The sequence below is a fragment of the Mycteria americana genome, chromosome 8 (genome assembly GCF_035582795.1).
Source record: "Mycteria americana isolate JAX WOST 10 ecotype Jacksonville Zoo and Gardens chromosome 8, USCA_MyAme_1.0, whole genome shotgun sequence".
NCBI lineage: Eukaryota > Metazoa > Chordata > Aves > Ciconiiformes > Ciconiidae > Mycteria > Mycteria americana.
The window spans coordinates 23,024,964-23,042,041 of NC_134372.1; the positions used below are offsets into that span (position 1 = coordinate 23,024,964).

Sequence of the window (17,078 nt, forward strand, 5' to 3'; positions counted from 1 at the left end):
TTGCATAGGGAAGCTACCCATCTATTGCAGATTTATTTTGAGCTTATTCTGTGGTAACTGATTTTCCAGTCGCAGTTTGGCAGAAGCATGCTCAGATGGGGATGTAAATGCTGTCCGGAAGCTGTTGGATGAAGGAAGAAGCGTAAATGAACATACTGAAGAAGGGGAGAGTCTCCTTTGCTTGGCCTGTTCAGCAGGATATTATGAATTGGCACAAGTAAGTAACAAATATAATCACAACTAAACCTTTGAAGCATCGTCTAAGGGGCTGCTTTGATAGGTAAACATTTTAGCTATTTTGATCATAATAATTTTTTATAATCTAAACAGAATATCAGTTAATACAGCTTATTGTGGACTTCCAATTATCGTTTGTCTTTTTAATGGAAAATGCCATCATATATGCCTTTAGGTTTAAGGGACTTGTCTCAGGAATGTATCTTGTGTTTTATGATGTATCTACTTTTCTGGCATTGGTCTAGATGCAGTCAAGATGTTCTGCCAAGCAGACATTGCAAGAGGATGTAAAATAGCAGCAAAATCAAACACTACAAGTGGTTACCTTCTAAAAACTCATGTCTCGGTCACTCAGTCCTTTTTTTAATCACATCTGTATCAACAGTGCATTAAGTTGTGTTAATTTTTGGCTTTTATACTTGCATATTTAAGGGGCAGAATTTGTGCTTTTTTGAAGATGTTTAGGTGATAGTTCTCAGAAAGTAGCCGACTTAATGTTTTGGTGCCAGGCAAGAATACAGGGAGAAAACTGTTTACTGGTGCTTGACCCAATATGTGCTGTGGTCATTAATGCAAGTTTACAGTTTCTCTCCTGTCATTTTGGTTAGTGAGTTGACCTGTGACTTTTGAAAATGTCAGTATTGCACTGTAACTTAATGTTGATTTTGGCAGATACGAACAAATGTAGAAAAACAGCATTTCCTGAAGCAGAGCACAGTGCAGGTAGTAATTAGAAATGGTCCTGGGGAGCGCCATTGTGCTTCACCATTGGGGGTATTACTGCAAGGGGATGTCACAGCTGGCTGGGGAATCATTCTCACAAGCCCCACTGAACTAAAAGCAAAATGTTGGTGTTACAATTTATTCATTACAGTGAACTTTTTTCTCTAGGTGCTACTAGCAATGCATGCAAACGTTGAAGATCGGGGGAATAAAGGAGACATAACTCCCTTAATGGCAGCTGCCAGCGGAGGCTATGTAGATATTGTTAAACTTCTCCTTGTTCATTGTGCAGACGTCAACGCACAGTCTTCAACAGGTAACTGGGAAGCAGGGACACAAAGAATTAGTAAGACTGTCACCTAAGATGTGCAGCTGTTCTGGAGATCTTTGTTTATGTCAGATAATTTCATTCACAAGATAACGTGACAGGAACTATTGAGAAGAGGCCAGATACATAGCAGATGTGTTCAGAGTCTTACCTGGCCATTATCGAAGATTGTTTTTAATATAAACTGTAATGGAAGGCACTGTTCCTGTGAAAACCACTGTGGTGTTAGATGACCACAGTGATGAAGTTTAGTTTTTCTCATCTGTATAATCCAAAATTACCTAGTAAGAAGACCATGGGGCACACCTGGTCAAGAGCAGTTATTTCAGTCTACTGCTTTGTATCAAAGAGGAGGTACAATTCTTTGAGCATTGAATGTTGTGTACATTGCTACAGCTTAACTAATCTTACTGAGAGTATTAACTTGCAGTTGGATTCTGCTAATAGTAAGATAGAATTTAAACTTTTTAAAAATATGAACAAAGTCAGGTGTCTGAACTATGAAACGTTTTTGTCTTGATGTTTAGCCATATTAAGCAAAATGTACCCTAAAATTGACTGTAGCATTTAAAACATGAGCCATATATGACTGTCTGTCACTTACAGTACCAGAGTTTTAAATTATAAATTTTTTTTCATCCAGCCAGTAAAAGTTTTTTAAGGGATTAGAGGATACAGTCTTAGGCAAAAAACAGCACCCCCCCGTCACCCAAGCTCTACAGTGAGCATGAAAATTACTCATTATCTTTTTGTGTATGTATTTGATCTCTCTTTGTGTGCTGAAGTAGGAAACATAATAATCAAAGAAAAAAAATCCTGATTTGTAATATTGGTGTAGCATTAAAACTCTCTCACATTGTAGTTGTGTTGGGATTTTATACCCAGCCTGAAATTATTGGCTGGAGTAACATTGCTCTGCGGTAAAAGGCTGCTGCTAGTGATGTACTTGGTTTTGTTCAGAGCTGTTAAAACTAATTTCCTTTCCTGCATTAGGAGTGGGTGATGGAAAGGGCTTACATGTAAACTACTTCTTCTCTGCAGGGAACACAGCTCTCACTTATGCTTGTGCTGGGGGCTTTGTTGACATAGTGAAGGTGCTATTGAAAGCCGGTGCTAATATAGAAGACCACAATGAGAATGGGCATACCCCCTTAATGGAAGCAGCCAGTGCAGGTCATGTTGAGGTTGCAAGAGTATTGCTGGAATATGGTGCGGGAATCAACACTCACTCCAACGAGTTCAAAGAAAGTGCACTTACACTTGCGTGCTATAAAGGTATTGTCTCTTGCCTTGTTTTGTTTTTGTTTAAATGTATTTGCTAGGATATATCTAACTAAAGCTGTAATTTGAATATTTTCTTAAGAGTTTTGGAATACTGGATTTTGGTTTTAAACTCGATGTCAGGAAGTGCTCATCCATGGTGTAGTGGTATTAAGCCTGTCTACTTCTGTCCAAATGTGCTGGACATGTATTTAATATGTTGCAGATGAAAACTTGTGACTGGCTGCATCCAAACTTGTGCTTTGACACAGCACCACTCTCCTCTTCCCCCACTACCGCATTCTCCATTTCATTCAGATTCCCCTCACCAACTATCTGCAAGTTCTGAAAACACCTCTGTTAGTTCTTACGAAAATGTGAAGTTAGAACAAATGTTCCTGGAATACCTGATGGGGTGAAAATTCTAGTATTATTACTGGATGCTTTTCCTTCACTGTAACTTTGGAGGATGTCTATGAATTGTTATCTGTTATGGACTCTTGACTTAATTTGTTTTGCTATTTAAAGTTTCTGTATAAAGTAACTTAGTGCAATGGTAATCCAATGTGCTTCCAAGTTTTTTTTTAATCCAAAAACCTTTGTAAAATTTCCAACAATTGTTTTTCTCCTAATAGAAGCTTTAAGGATAAGGATTATTGTCATAGTAACCTCTATTGGCATAGATGTTTTTCCTCTGTGGTTAGAATTGGAGGATACATACTATGTATAACCCATCTGAAAAATTTGCGTCTGGATTTGTCATTGATTTCCTGCAGCATATAGTATTTGCAGAGAAATTTCAGTAATAGTACTCCTGGATATGTTGGAGGGGCATTCTTGTTTCTTGTGACCTAAGATGTAATAGAATGATGTAATACAAGATCTTAATTGACTAGAGATTTTGGCAAGATGGTTGGGCTACCTTGTTTTCCTATCAGTTTATGTAAAACTAAGTCTTGGAGGAGGATGCTTTTTGAGAGGATAAAATGTGTAACTTGTAAGGGACAAATTCTAAAATGACAGAAGCCATAATAGAGTTGAAAACAAGTATTGGTAAAGTTCAGTAGAAGCTTTTAAAAATAGTGTCAGATACACACATTATGTCATATTATGTTATCTTAGTTCTCAGAAATATGTCTGTGAATGCTACAATTAAAAAGCTTAAAGTTAAGTTCTACATGGACTTATGTCTAAAAGATAATCCCCCCACTGTATGCTGCCTTGGAGCACCTAAATGATATGTCACTATACAGTCGAATAAGGAATAAGCACAGTCTTTTATAGCTTGAAGTCACAAGGAAAGGTTCCTGTTGTGTAAACGTGAATTAGAGGTCTGTCTTCATCTCATAGTTGGGCAGTATCTTTGGGAAAGACTGTCTAAAGTCTGGCTGTCCATTTTACATTGATTTTTTTTTTAGAGTACTTTAAAAAGAGCAGGTTTGCGAATTATAACTTGTAAAAATTGTAATAGCAAACTATGAAAATCTAAATTATTTCATTAAGTGTATTGTCTGTGCTACTAAAAGTTTACGATATTAAATACTTATTTGTTTTGATCTGTTTCATTTGAAGGCCATTTAGATATGGTTCGTTTTTTGCTTGAAGCTGGAGCTGATCAAGAGCATAAAACAGATGAGATGCACACGGCACTTATGGAGGCCTGCATGGTAAATAGCCTTTATTTGTACTGCTCCCTTTTCAATGAGAGAGGAATAAAAGAGATGATAAAGTGAGCCTTTGTTAACAAGCTGTTTTGGGTCTGCAAATGAGCGTGTGTTAGTTTTTTATCGTAAGAAAGCCTTTACTATAGTTAGCACAGGTAGCCAGCTTCTCAGTCTAATTTGTCATAGGGAAAAATGATTCTAATTTTTGGGGGTGTGATGTGTTGTTTTAAATGCTCCCTATGTGGAGTGTAGGGGTAACTAATCTGCCGTGCAGTAAAGTAGTAGATTGAGCCCAAGTCACTGTTTCTTTTGCAGCGTTAGAGTTAGTTTTCCACCTTTGTCTTTACAAATAAAGTGTTTCGGATGATCATGGTATGAGCCTTCCAGAAGTGCACTGAGTTGGATGACTAATGCATTACACTTGTCCTTTCACACCACTGCAGGAAGTGTTTTGCATGTAGAGATGGTTTGTTCTCTTCTAGGTTTCTTTAAATGGTGCTGTGAGGTTTTTCTTTTGAAAATGGTAGGTCAAAAGTAGTTTAGTTCTTAGTTCTTGGGCAACTCATATAATTTCAAAGCAGCCACTGAGGACAAACTTCGCTTTCCAAGAGGGAAATAATAAAGATTGTGCTATTGTGTCAAAAGCATATCTGCAACCATTTTTGTCCAGATATAGGTGACCTTTTATCTATTCTTCAAGCTGGGGAACTTCTTTGAAGAAAGAACAGAGAGTGTGTTTTTATTGGAAGCACAGCGAATGGAGGAAAATTGAATTTGCTCCCAGTAGCCTATAATCCTTAGAAGATAGGCTGCAATGTTCCTCCAGTTGTCTGAGAGCTGGAGGATCAAGTGTTCTTTTAGTGCAGTTGTGAGGTGGTGATGCAAGTGACAAGGTCGGATTATAATATCTCAAGCTGTGTTGAAGTCTTCTGATAGTGAGATGGTAATAGTATCCTTCAATAGTCTTCCCTGTATGAGAGCTTAGTGCCAATACAGAATTCAGAAGGACGCAGTTGCAGTGGGTGGATGCTGTCACCTAAAGGAGATTGCAAAATGACTGCAAACTAAATGTTTTAATCAGCCCACTGTTCTGTTTAGGTTTTGTTACTGGTTTGTTTTTTTTGGGGGGGGCGGGGGGAGGGGGTGTTTGTTGGTTTGGTATGGGTTTGTTTTTTTTTATTTTATTTTTTGTTGCTTTCATGGTGATACACTCTGAGCACTGGGTTGACTTGGAGGCTCTGAAGGGTCTCGCTTGGGGAAGATGAAGTTGTGTGGGTTGCCTGCATGTTTTTAGCTCTTGAATGTTTCAGACTATTTTGCAGTACAGAGTGTGTATTGACCTTTAAAAGCAGCAGAGAGGAAATTGATCCTTTGAAGTCCCAACTCCAAGTCGAATGATGGAGTTTGTTCTTGTTATCTTTCGGCTGCACCCTTGCAGAAGGGAACCATTCCACCAAATTATTGTGACTTTTCCCAGTTTTCACAGTTTTCCAGCTAATGAATGATGCAAATACAGGAAGCGTGAGATGTCTGGTCTCTGATCACCAATTATATTGTAAGTGCCTCTGAGTTTTAGTATGTTTTGGTCAAGACAGAGTGCCACACCTAAGATAATGCCTTTAGTTAAATGAGGTGGTTGTTGGCTTTTAGCCAGCTTCTCCGAGAACAGCAGCCTGTCTTTAATTTACAGACTTGATTGCTGTCAATCTCAGGTTACTTACTACCTGCTACATGGTCAACTTAAAGACAAGTTTTGACAGGAGTCGTGTGTTTGATATCCCACTTGCCCCCTTTTCTATAGTTCTGTGTTAGCTGTTTGAGTTACTGTCTGACAATTCTGTTGAGATCAGAATGGGGAACTGACAGTTCACTTGAGGTTGCTGTTCTTAATACATAAGTTCTTTAATTTTGGGAATTAGTGGAATTCTTAGCTTTATAACTTTATAAATCACCCCTTGGTATCAGTGCCCTAGCCTGGACAGCTCTGGCTTGAACCTTGGGCAGAGAGGTCTTCTAATGTCTTTTTTTTTTTTTTTTTTTTTTTTCTCTTTAGTATTGCCCAACTTTATTTAGATTTCCCTCCAAGGACCCAACATAAAAACATCTGCTATTTGCCACAGAAATAGGCCCTTTTTATGTCTTCCTCAGGAAGAAGTATTCTTTAGTTCTGTAGCAAAATCTGTCAGCATGCATTGGGGCTAGTTTAAAGAATTAATCCAGTTTAACTGTCAAATCCCAGGAGAACCACTGTGTCAGGACACAGGGCTCTAAATCATCAAAGCTGGCTGACAGTTTACTCTTTCTGGAAGAACCCCATATTTCTTTGGATGGCAGATGGAGTGACCAAGGTGATGCACCTATTACCGATGCACCTGCAGTATGCAAGGCGGCAAGTGGTTTTCTCTCCACTGAGAGACACAAAGAGCATGCTTCGATTCAAGTCTTTTACTTGGAGTTCCCTTTCCATCCTTAACTTATGCTATTAATTGTGTATGCTGAAGAAAGGTCTAGTATGGAACATCCTCTGATTAGACCCTCAGACCTTCTATATCTCCCTGAGCACGCTTTGCATGACTTGAACCTTGCCCCATCATTAGGTGTAGTTTGTAATCAGTTTCAGTTTTCCAAGATCTCTTCTCCAAATTGTTCCACAAATTTGGGTCCCAGTTTCTTAAGTTATGTGGGAGGGAGAAACCATGTGAGTGTTTATTCTTTCCTAATGCCAAAACTTCTTTACGTTTTCCCCTTTTCAGAGGTATTGTGGCTCTCTACAAACCACACCTTAGGTGAAACATGGATTTTTGGTACTGGGTCTATTTCAAGTAACTTTGGAGGAGTTTAGTAATAGTTTCTTGAGAAGCTGACAGCTGCATTTATATGCTTTGATTGGTAAGGGCTCAAACAGACTGCTCTGGCAATCCTAATTCTCTTCCCTCTGTGGCAAAGATTGCTTCATCCCAAGGCACTTTTCAGTCTCCTCTAAGATTTATTTGAGTTTTCCCTCCTCTTTGTAACCCACTTCAGTTTCTCTGCAGGTATCTTTCCCAGGATCTAGAAACTGCCAGTTGGAGCTTTTTGGTCTGTAGAAGTCATGAATCAACTACAAAGAAAAAGAAAATCTTTTTCCCCGATGCTTTTTTTGGGGGGGGTTTAGTCATGGAGTGGGTTTATTACTTATAGTACTTGTTTGTTATCTCTATTACTTTTGTGTCCCAGGTATTTTGCTGGATATTGAAGAAAGTCTTATCTTATCTTAAGACTTATCCTTAAAGTCTTATCTTTCCCTACTCCCCTGAGAAGAAAAAAAAAAAAAGCCAAACAAAAAAAACCCCAACATCAACATACATCTAGCTCTTTTTTTCCTCATGCATTTAAACTTAACTTAGATGTAGGTGGAAACCTAAATGTCAGTTTAATCCCAGTATTACCATAACTAGGTCATAAATTGATCCATCGTAAGTAAAAAGACCCTGTCTTTTTAGGATCATTTTCAGACCTAGTATGATAGTGGTTGCAACTACAGTATCAAGTGACTTCAACTGTTTCTGATTCTTGTGTTCACCTTTGTTTTGTAGGATGGACACGTAGAAGTGGCACGCTTGCTTTTAGACAGTGGTGCTCAAGTGAATATGCCTGCAGATTCATTTGAATCTCCACTCACTCTGGCTGCCTGTGGTGGACATGTGGAGCTAGCAGCTCTTCTGATTGAAAGGGGAGCTAACCTGGAGGAAGTTAATGATGAAGGTTATACTCCTCTAATGGAAGCTTCCCGGGAAGGCCATGAAGAGATGGTAGCCTTGCTACTGGCACAAGGTGAGATCAACGTTGTTTCTTGAGTATTCATTATGAAGAATGTAGTGTTGACCATTTGCCATTAGGTATTCTGTGCAAATTCCTCTGATGTAGTGTGTGGCTGTCACTGCTCATTGCTGTAATTACAGAGCAAAGCTAAAACACCCAGACTGTGGAGGTGATGAGCATTCACTTTCATACCCTGTTTCTGATCAGTTAAAGTAACAGCTATTTTGTTTCCTAGGGGCAAATATAAATGCACAGACAGAAGAAACGCAGGAAACCGCTCTTACTCTGGCATGTTGTGGAGGGTTTTCTGAAGTAGCTGACTTCCTTATTAAGGCAGGAGCTGATATAGAACTTGGTTGCTCAACACCTTTGATGGAAGCTGCTCAAGAGGGTCATCTTGAATTGGTGAAATACTTGCTGGCAGCAGGTATGTGTACAGTGGAAATGATCTAGCCCACAGATATTATAGACTTGATGTTCTATATGATTTTAGAAGATACATGAGCTTGATGGTGGCAGTGTTGTAACAAGAAACTATATTCTGAGATACCTTAGCAAGAAGAAAAAAGCGTACATTACACCTTAATATTGTTTGATACTGTTAACAGAGGAAAGTACTTCATGGAGCACTGGATTCTGTTGCATATCTGAAAAACATCAGTGTTCATTAGGAACATTGTTTCCAGCTAATTGCATTTAGGACAACAGATAATGCTTGTTTTTATATGCTACTCCTGCTTTGACGGACCCTGATTATCTGCAGTCAGTCTCCCTGAATAACCAGTACTTCAGGAATTGTGCCCTGGGAAATAACGTGCAAGACAGATTCTGGAATGTGCTGAATTTCTGTGATGAATGAGTTTTACTACTACATTATACAGTTGTAAAAATTAAATCTTGCTGGAGTTGGGGGGAAATGACCCTTCAACGTTCATCTGTCAGTTTTAAAGTTGGTAGAGACTAAATTGTAGTAATAAGACTTAAAATAATAAATAAAAAGGAGCTGCATTTTGGAAGTCTTCCTTGTTATTGGAGGTGATTTATTTGTATGCTCTTTTCTAAGAATAAGCATAACATTGTCTGGATTTGTAATTCTAGAAAGTAATGCTCCCTGCTCATCGAGGGACAGTAACAACTGTGTCTCTTTGTGCAGTGATAGCAGCATGTGACACTCGTCAACAGCTCACTTGGAATGCTGCTTGCACTTCACTTCTGATAATGTAGAAAGTTAATTGAGGAGCCTTGTTTTGGCATCAGGGAGTCTCTAAATGTATCTCACACCTTGGAAATAGGAAAATGGCTAATCACATTGGCTTTTTTTTTTTTAAGAATAATGCATTATATAGCAAGAATCATGCATAGTTTTCCTGTAGCTGGCATATATGAAGCTAGTCAAATTATTTCAACAAAATGGTTTTAAAGCAAATTATTTTAAAAAGCAGGGAAGAAATGAAATTTGTAGAAGTGTATGGTCTTGTAGTATTATTACTAATTCAATAACATGCATTTTGTCTGGTTTTCCTTGGCATGCAGCTCCCTGTCAAATGCATAGTCTAGACAACTGTCTGGATTCCCTTTTATTTGTTGTAACAACTGAAATCTTCATTGCTGTAGAGGGAATGCAGGAATAAATGAGGATATAGGTTTAAGTGCTTAGGTTGCCAGTCATGCCTTTTCCAAGCCTTTGCTTATCCCCTCTCCTCAGAGTATTTTTACTGTGAGAGCAATTTTTACCATGAGAGCAATGCCCTTGGGCTGTGGAAGCTGTTGCTCAGTAGGTTATAGCTGTTGTCACAGATAAATTGCCTTGATTTTTGTGTTTGTCTGATATGAAATACTTGATAAGGAGATGTCCAATAAAAAAACGCGCGTGTTCTGTTTCTAGGAGCTAATGTTCATGCCACCACAGCGACAGGAGATACAGCTTTGACCTATGCCTGTGAAAATGGACATACTGATGTTGCAGATGTGTTGCTTCAAGCTGGTGCTGATTTGGTAAGGCTTTTGCTGCATCTTGTGGGGAAAGTACTTTGGTTTCAAACTGTATGCCAAAGCTTATATGCTTATAGAGCAAGAAGATTATTTTAGCAATTGAGATTCATATATGGGTGTGAAAAGAGGCATGAAAGAAACTTTTTTTTAAAAAGCCTGCATATTCTGTTTGATCTAAAAAATAAAAATTCTTATTGGGTAATCTTTCATCCATTAAGTGAAAAGTTTTAGCTATAGCTTATACTTGTGGCAGTTGATTATCTTCATTTCAGTTTAATCCATAAGTTTTAATTGTTTAGTAGGATATATTTCTGCGTTGCCTTTATTCATTATGCTATTTTATTATTCCCAAACTCTTGTGGATTAGAGTTTACCTGCTCCACTGCTCTGAATTTAAAATGTTTTAATATTAGGAGCTACTACTTCTCTATTTTAGTGTTAGTTTCTGAACACTGTGAGTATCTCAACTTTTTAAAACTGCAATGCAAAAAACCCGAAACTAAGCAATGCCTTTTAAGTGACCAGCATAATATGATCTCTTTTCTTTGTTCCAGAACTCTTTTCTTTCTTGTAACTCTTGGTTTTAGCATATTGCTTTCACAGTGTTTATTTTCTGGAATGCATTTAATCATAACTAAGTTGTTTACATAATTGTCTTGACTTTTTTCATATTAGGTACTGGGAGACCTAAAACTGCCTCTTCATCAAGTACAGGGATGTTTGGTTTTGGCTTTTAAGCAGTAAAAAGCAATTCATACATTAGTCTTCTAAAGGAGTTTAGGAGCCTTATGTCTAATAAGGCATAAGCAGGGAAGATTGTTCTTTTGGTTGTGTTTTTGTTTTTTCTCCCATTGCTTTCCTTTCTTTTTCCACACTCTTTGCTTGTGTGGGGTTTTTTTTGTTTGTTTGGGGAGGGGGTTGGGGTTTTGGTTGGATATTTTAGGGGGTTTTGTTCCTTTTAAATAATAAGAATGCCAGAAAAGTTTATCATTGAACCTCATAAATCAACATCCTAATGAGTCTTAACTGAAGTATTTTATTTCTTTACGTTTATATTTACAAATATAAATAAATTAATGCTGTAATTGTGAATTAATAATACTTCCACTCTTCTTTGTGAATATACTTTTTTTTCAGGCCTTATTAATTCTTCTGCAGTAAAGTTCTGCTTCATATGTTCCTATCAGGGAGGAAGGTCATGTTCATGGGGGTATGTGTGTGTTTATGGGTTTTTTGGCACACCTGTTGCACTTTGCTCAAATCAGTGTTGGGTACTGAGCATCAGTCAGTTTAGTAGAGGCAGGATAGGTTTTGGGGGTTTTATTGGGTATTTAAAAAAATATTTAAGTACTTGGTTATAAAAAGGTATAATCCGTGAAGTATCTCATAGTGAGGAGCAAAGCCTGAAACAAAAAAATATAAATTGCTATGCATAAGCTTTTAAAAACATGCAAGGGTTGCAGCTTAAATATAACTTCAGATTATTAGAGTTGTGTCATTTTTTTTTTTTTCTTCTCTCATGACTAAGGTGAGCAGTGCTGGTGGCCTTTAGCATCTAGTTCTAATAAGTACTGCGGAGAAAAATCTCGTGCCTTTCTAAAGTAAAGTTTTATTTTACTGCGTTTGCTTGTACTGCCAATCAAAATGGGGAGCTGTCAGGAAAACATATAGTAAGGAAGCAAAGGAAAATTGCACATGAAAGGGAGACCTGCTGTATAAATCTACCAGTTTTGAATTTTGACTGTAAGTAAATGGGGAAATGCCTGCAAAACTACAGTGATGCTTATGGCAGGTGCCTTGGGTTTGGAGCAGTTTCGGTTCAAACCTCTGTGTTGCTTTGCTTTATTAGAAATTGTAAGCTCTTTTGAGTAAATTGGTTATCTTTGTAATTGTTCTGAGGAAGGTTTCTGAAGTGTGTTGCCTTAACTGCTGGAGTATGAAAAAGCTTCTTTGGCAGTACCATAGGAGATTATTTTTCTACATTTCAGTTTTCATTAGTAATTTAAATGAGGTTAGATGATTTCACCAAGTTATCCCAGGAAGTCTGTGGTGGAGTAGGGAATTGAATGCAGATCTGGACTTAGACCTCTGGTCGGTCTGCCTTCATTTGTCTAGTTAATTTTGCTCTCCTTATGGTCTTCAGACACAGCAAATGAAAATACATCTCCAGTTGCTTTTCTTTCTTTCCTTTTTCATCCTGCATCTTCAGTCTTTCCTGAGATTGCTTTCAGTGATGCTTCATTGTTTTCCAGAAACCTTCTTTATACCTGAGATTTATATCACAGTCACTGAGGAGCTGGACATACAACATCTTACCCTGTTGTGCAGCAGTCCTTTTTGAGGAAAATACTCGTTATGTCTTAAACAGTAAAATAAAACAGGGCTGAGGGCTGATCTCTGATTGCAGGGACAAATGGCACCCACTGAACCCATCCATGCTGTGCAGCACTGGGCCTGGCAGGTCATTGAGCCTGGTGCTATGCTTCTGTGTCTGTAAGAATGTCAGTGGCTACACTGCAGCCTACCAGAGTGGTGTTTTCATAATGCTATACTGGGAGCATACATTGGATACCCCTGGGTTGTGGGATGAGGTGTTGAAGGGGTTCTTGAGGGTGCAGGGGGTAAGTGGAGACTTAACTTGATGTCACATTTTCCATGCCGCCTGTTGGAAACAGTCCCTGGTGACCTTCTCCCCCTGTGATTCTTGACAGGGCCAGCACTGTGCCAGGGAGGCCGCAAAGGAATAAGCAGTGTGAATGACCAGTTATCCCATGCCTAAGCTTGTCTCCTGGCCCTGTTTTATTTACCTGTAGAGATGTAGCCACTGCTGGATTTTGCTGTTGTTACTTTATTGTTTTGTGAGTCACCTGCATATTCTGTTTTCCTTCAGACCAGGAAGGCAAGGAGCATAGCTTTTGAGGATTTTTCTTCTCCCTGATTCTAGATTGAGGAAAGAAAGATGATCTTTCTTCCCCAAATGCTCTTGAGTTAAAGGAACAATAAACACTGGCTGTCAAGATCTGTTGCAATCAGTTCTCCCATTTCTTCCCAATTCAGAGCCTTTATTCCATGATTTGGAAAGTGTATAATGTACTTTAAGACCTCAAATCTTTCCTGGCTTCTCAGGTCTCTCCTCATTTGCCAGGAGGTCAGGACTGAGTGGGATTTGAGGTGCAGACTTTGTGACTGCAGGTGTGAAGAGGAACCTGTTTTGTGCTGGGTTAGCCAAATTGCAGGAGATGTTTCTGTCAGGGGGATTCCTGTATTGTGCTCATTAAAAAACTGAAGTCTTCCAACTTTGCTGAAGTTACCCAACTCACTCTACTGAACTGATTCCTGTGTGTTGCTCATGTCCAGTTGGGGTTTTCTCAATCTCAAAATAGAACCTTGAGCTAAAGTTTAAGCATGTTTTATGATGAGGGTGGTGAGACACTGGGACAGGTTGCCCAGAGGAGTTGTGGATGCCCCATCTTTGGAAAAGTTCAAGGTCAGGTTGGATGGGGCTTTGGGCAGCCTGATCTAGTGGAAGATGTCCGTGCCCATGGCAAGGGGGTGGACTAGATTGTCTTTGAAGGTCCCATCCAACCCAAACCGTTCTATGATCATTATATGATAAGTGATTCTAGTCCCCATAGAATTTTGTCTGAACTGGGAGCGATTATTACCACCACGCCTCAGCACAAAAAGGCTGTTATTCTTGCAAGTAGAAAATGGGAACAATTGCTTTTCAGGGACTGATCCTCTGGTCTAGATATCAAATATGCAATTCAGTTCAAGAATCAGTGAAGACCTTGAGAGCTCTGTTAGATTCATTAAGGAATGTGGCTTTATAAGAACCAGGAGAACTAAAAGAAAAAGATGGCTGAGGTGAACTTTCTTTGGTTTGTGGTTAATTTTTCCTTTAAAACTCTGCAGTGGGAAGTTATGCTAGAAACAAACAGTGTCAGAATACACGCTCATCTGTTTCTGTCTGTTGGAGAGCTGCTCAGTTGTGTATGGTATTTTGATGAATTTGTATCTCCTTGTGACTAATTGTTTATGCAGTCTGGCTTGTTAGCAATTACTCTGCTTTTCTGATGCCCTTCTTTAAGGGATCTGTCTTTTCCATGTCCTTACAAAAGCTGTAGCAAAACTAGCTTGGCAGGCCTACACCTTTCCTTGTTAATGTATACATTTGAAATCAGCTTGCTTTTGCCAAGTATATGAATGACTTAATATGAGGCACATCTGAAGACTTCAGCCTGTGATCCCGTCTGTGCCTTAGTTGCATTCTAGTTCCTTTATCGCCTGCAGGACTAGAGACTTTCAGGGTCTTAGTCTGAGCTCCTGCCCACTGGACCAAATGTAAATTTTACTTGTTTACAAACTTCTTTATGGGGACAAAACACCTACTTTAGATTTTGTGATTAATAGGAGTAAAATTTTGGAGATTAGAACTCTGAAATATGATTTGATAAAAGCATTTTTTCTAAGTGGTGGTATGGTTTAATAGCTTCAGGAAGAAAAAAAGCAGCACTTCAGTAATACAGTTATTTACCTGTATGGCAAGGATTTGTCTAATCTCAAAGGTGAGATTACATAAAGGTTTGTTTTTCCTATAAGAGTTCTCTTTCTTTTTTCTTCTTCTTTGTGTCTTTACTAGCAGTTACGTTCATTTCAAAGCTTGTATAAAGACATGCGTGGTGCATGTATGTTCCCACAGGAACTAGGTTAAGGACTGTAAAGTTCACAGAGAGTATTGGTGATATTTAATGAGAGGTAATATCCTGCTTTCAAGCTGTATATCTTTCTATAAACTAAAAATGCCTGTTTGGGATGCCTGTTCCCTTTTAATGTAGAATCAGACCTGGATGAAATGCTGCATGCTGGAGATTACAGTCTTCTTTTTGAAAGCGAGACTGCTCTTGACAAGGTGGTTGCATCTTTGCCTATTTCAGTCTAGCTGAAAACAAGAAAGAGATTGTTCTTTTTTGGACAGTGAGAAGATCTCAGCTTTCCTCAGCTGGGAAGTACAGAAAAGAGTTTTAAACTGAGATTTTCTAATCTGGGCTGCCTTGCAGCTGTACATGAGGCTCTGCTGCACGGGAGAGTTGATCTAGTGATGGAGTTAACCTTTCTACTACAAGATATATGGGTGCTTTTATGCTGAAATTGAGAGATGGAAGAGAACCCCTGAGGGCAGCTTCATCCTTGCATTCTTCTCATTTTACACTGTCAAGCTCTCCCTAAAGCTCTTCATATTTGTTGAAATTCCACACATGGCTTTCCTTAAAAGACTAAAACTGGCTACCTGGCATCCATATAACTCCAGTTGCAAACAAAACAAAACAAAAAAACCCAACAAACCAAAACAGGCATGCCAAACTATCTCTTGATTCTTCCTCAATGACAAAATATTTTTAGACAGATGTTTTTGTCATTGCAGAGATCATTGCTTTGCCTTCAGCTGATAATATCCCTCACACTAATGTGGCTCCTTAATTAGAAACTCACTTTCCTTTATATGTATGACACTGCATGTTTCATGCAGTGTGCATAAGGCAGCATTTAAACATCTACAAAAGTAGCCAATACTTTATGGATTTGAATGAAATCATGCTGGAGATAGCTATGTTGTCATTACAGTGAGGAATCTGAGAAGTTGTCATGTTCTTCCATACTATTTCTTGAACCATCAGGGGAAGGTCAAGGATTTCAGGTCTTTTTAGACTTGGCCCTCAGTCTTCTACAAATAAAGCAAAAGGTTATAGGACATGTGAAGCTAATTTTTATAGTTAACACCTTTTGGATGTTGTGTTGCAGTCTCTAGATGGTGCAAAGTACAATGAAATCTCTCTTTTGCCAGTAGTGAACAAAAAGCCATCTTGTATTTAACAAGATGCTGCGTATGACCTTTGTGCTCTCTTCATGAATCTGAATGGCTTGTGGTAGGAGTCTTAACTGGTGAGAGCTGCATTGCTTGGTCTTACCTTTGTGCTTGCTTGCCTAATTCCAGCAAAACAAAGTTTTCAGCTGGTGGATCTGATCCATTGAAGTTCGCATTCCAGGTCTTCATGACCAAGAACAAACTTTATTTGTAGAACAAGAGCCGTGAGTTCTTCTTTTTCCTTCCGCAGGACAAGCAGGAGGACTTAAAGAAGACTATTTTGGAGGGCATAGAGCCGGGCAAGCATCAGGTGAGGTTGGACTTTGATGCTTGTAAGCTGCAGCCTCAGGATATATGCTAAGGAGAAGCATGTGGCATCTAAATTTCTTCAGAAATACGAAGACTCACTGTGTAGACCAGACATGTCATCTTTGTCCTGCATTTTCCCTTCTGTTGGGTTTTCTAAAACCATATTTTTAAAAAACAGTATCTCAACCTTCACAAATGCAGGAGGTTATCTCATTGAGTCTATTAGCACAAGTAGTTAAACCTGTTACTACATATTTAGCTTCCTGTAAGGTCTTCCCTTTTCAGATACTTACTTTAAACTAGAGGCCTAGTTGAGTTTTTAGGTGCTTCTGAAATACTGGTTTGCTACATATCTCAGGAAAGTTATCTGGGACAATTAGGTTGGTGACTGCTAGAATACTGTATCTCGTGATAGGAGTTCAGTCTCGAAAATTAGCAAAGTGGCATAGTGTTAAGAACTGTATTATTTGGCTATTGTCTTGCATCAAAAACTTTGTCTAAATCATTTTGCTTAGAACAACATTTAGATTTCTGTTAAATATTCACTGTTGTCATGGATGAGAGAGGCTTGTTAAAGAATTGAAGAGAGCAGTTGGACCTTTACTTTGAAAATGCAGATTTTGTTCTAGAACTTTTAAATAACATATGACATTGGAAACAAACTTGAAAAAAATATCCTAGTGAATAATACTTGCCAACCATGAATACTGTGAACCAAAGGTGGGGGGAAGCCCTTATGTTGGAATTGCCTGAAATGAAGAACTCAAAATCAAGAATAAAAAAAAAAATCAATGACTGTCATAAGATGCTTCCGATAGCACTGCTTTTGCTCTGCTTTCTGAAGTATTGATTTGTCTAGAAAGGAAATAATTATTACTGACTGGATTCTCATCTCCTT

At 38.5% G+C, this 17,078-nt stretch overlaps 1 protein-coding gene across 14 annotated transcripts in view; it reads left to right on the top strand.

Annotated features, from left to right (window-relative positions):
* Nucleotides 1-17,078, top strand: part of ANKHD1 (ankyrin repeat and KH domain containing 1) — a 118,646-nt gene that overhangs the window by 47,371 nt on the left and 54,197 nt on the right. For 9 of the 14 annotated variants that reach the window (XM_075510207.1, XM_075510208.1, XM_075510203.1 and 6 more), the window contains exons 4-11: nt 70-217; nt 1,129-1,276; nt 2,330-2,563; nt 4,121-4,215; nt 7,788-8,025; nt 8,249-8,440; nt 9,899-10,008; nt 16,122-16,181. In XM_075510207.1, the coding sequence (XP_075366322.1) occupies nt 70-217; nt 1,129-1,276; nt 2,330-2,563; nt 4,121-4,215; nt 7,788-8,025; nt 8,249-8,440; nt 9,899-10,008; nt 16,122-16,181 (1,225 nt within the window). The remainder of the gene's footprint in view (nt 1-69; nt 218-1,128; nt 1,277-2,329; nt 2,564-4,120; nt 4,216-7,787; nt 8,026-8,248; nt 8,441-9,898; nt 10,009-16,121; nt 16,182-17,078) is intronic. The other 5 variants (XM_075510212.1, XM_075510213.1, XM_075510204.1 and 2 more) reach the window with 1 other exon arrangement.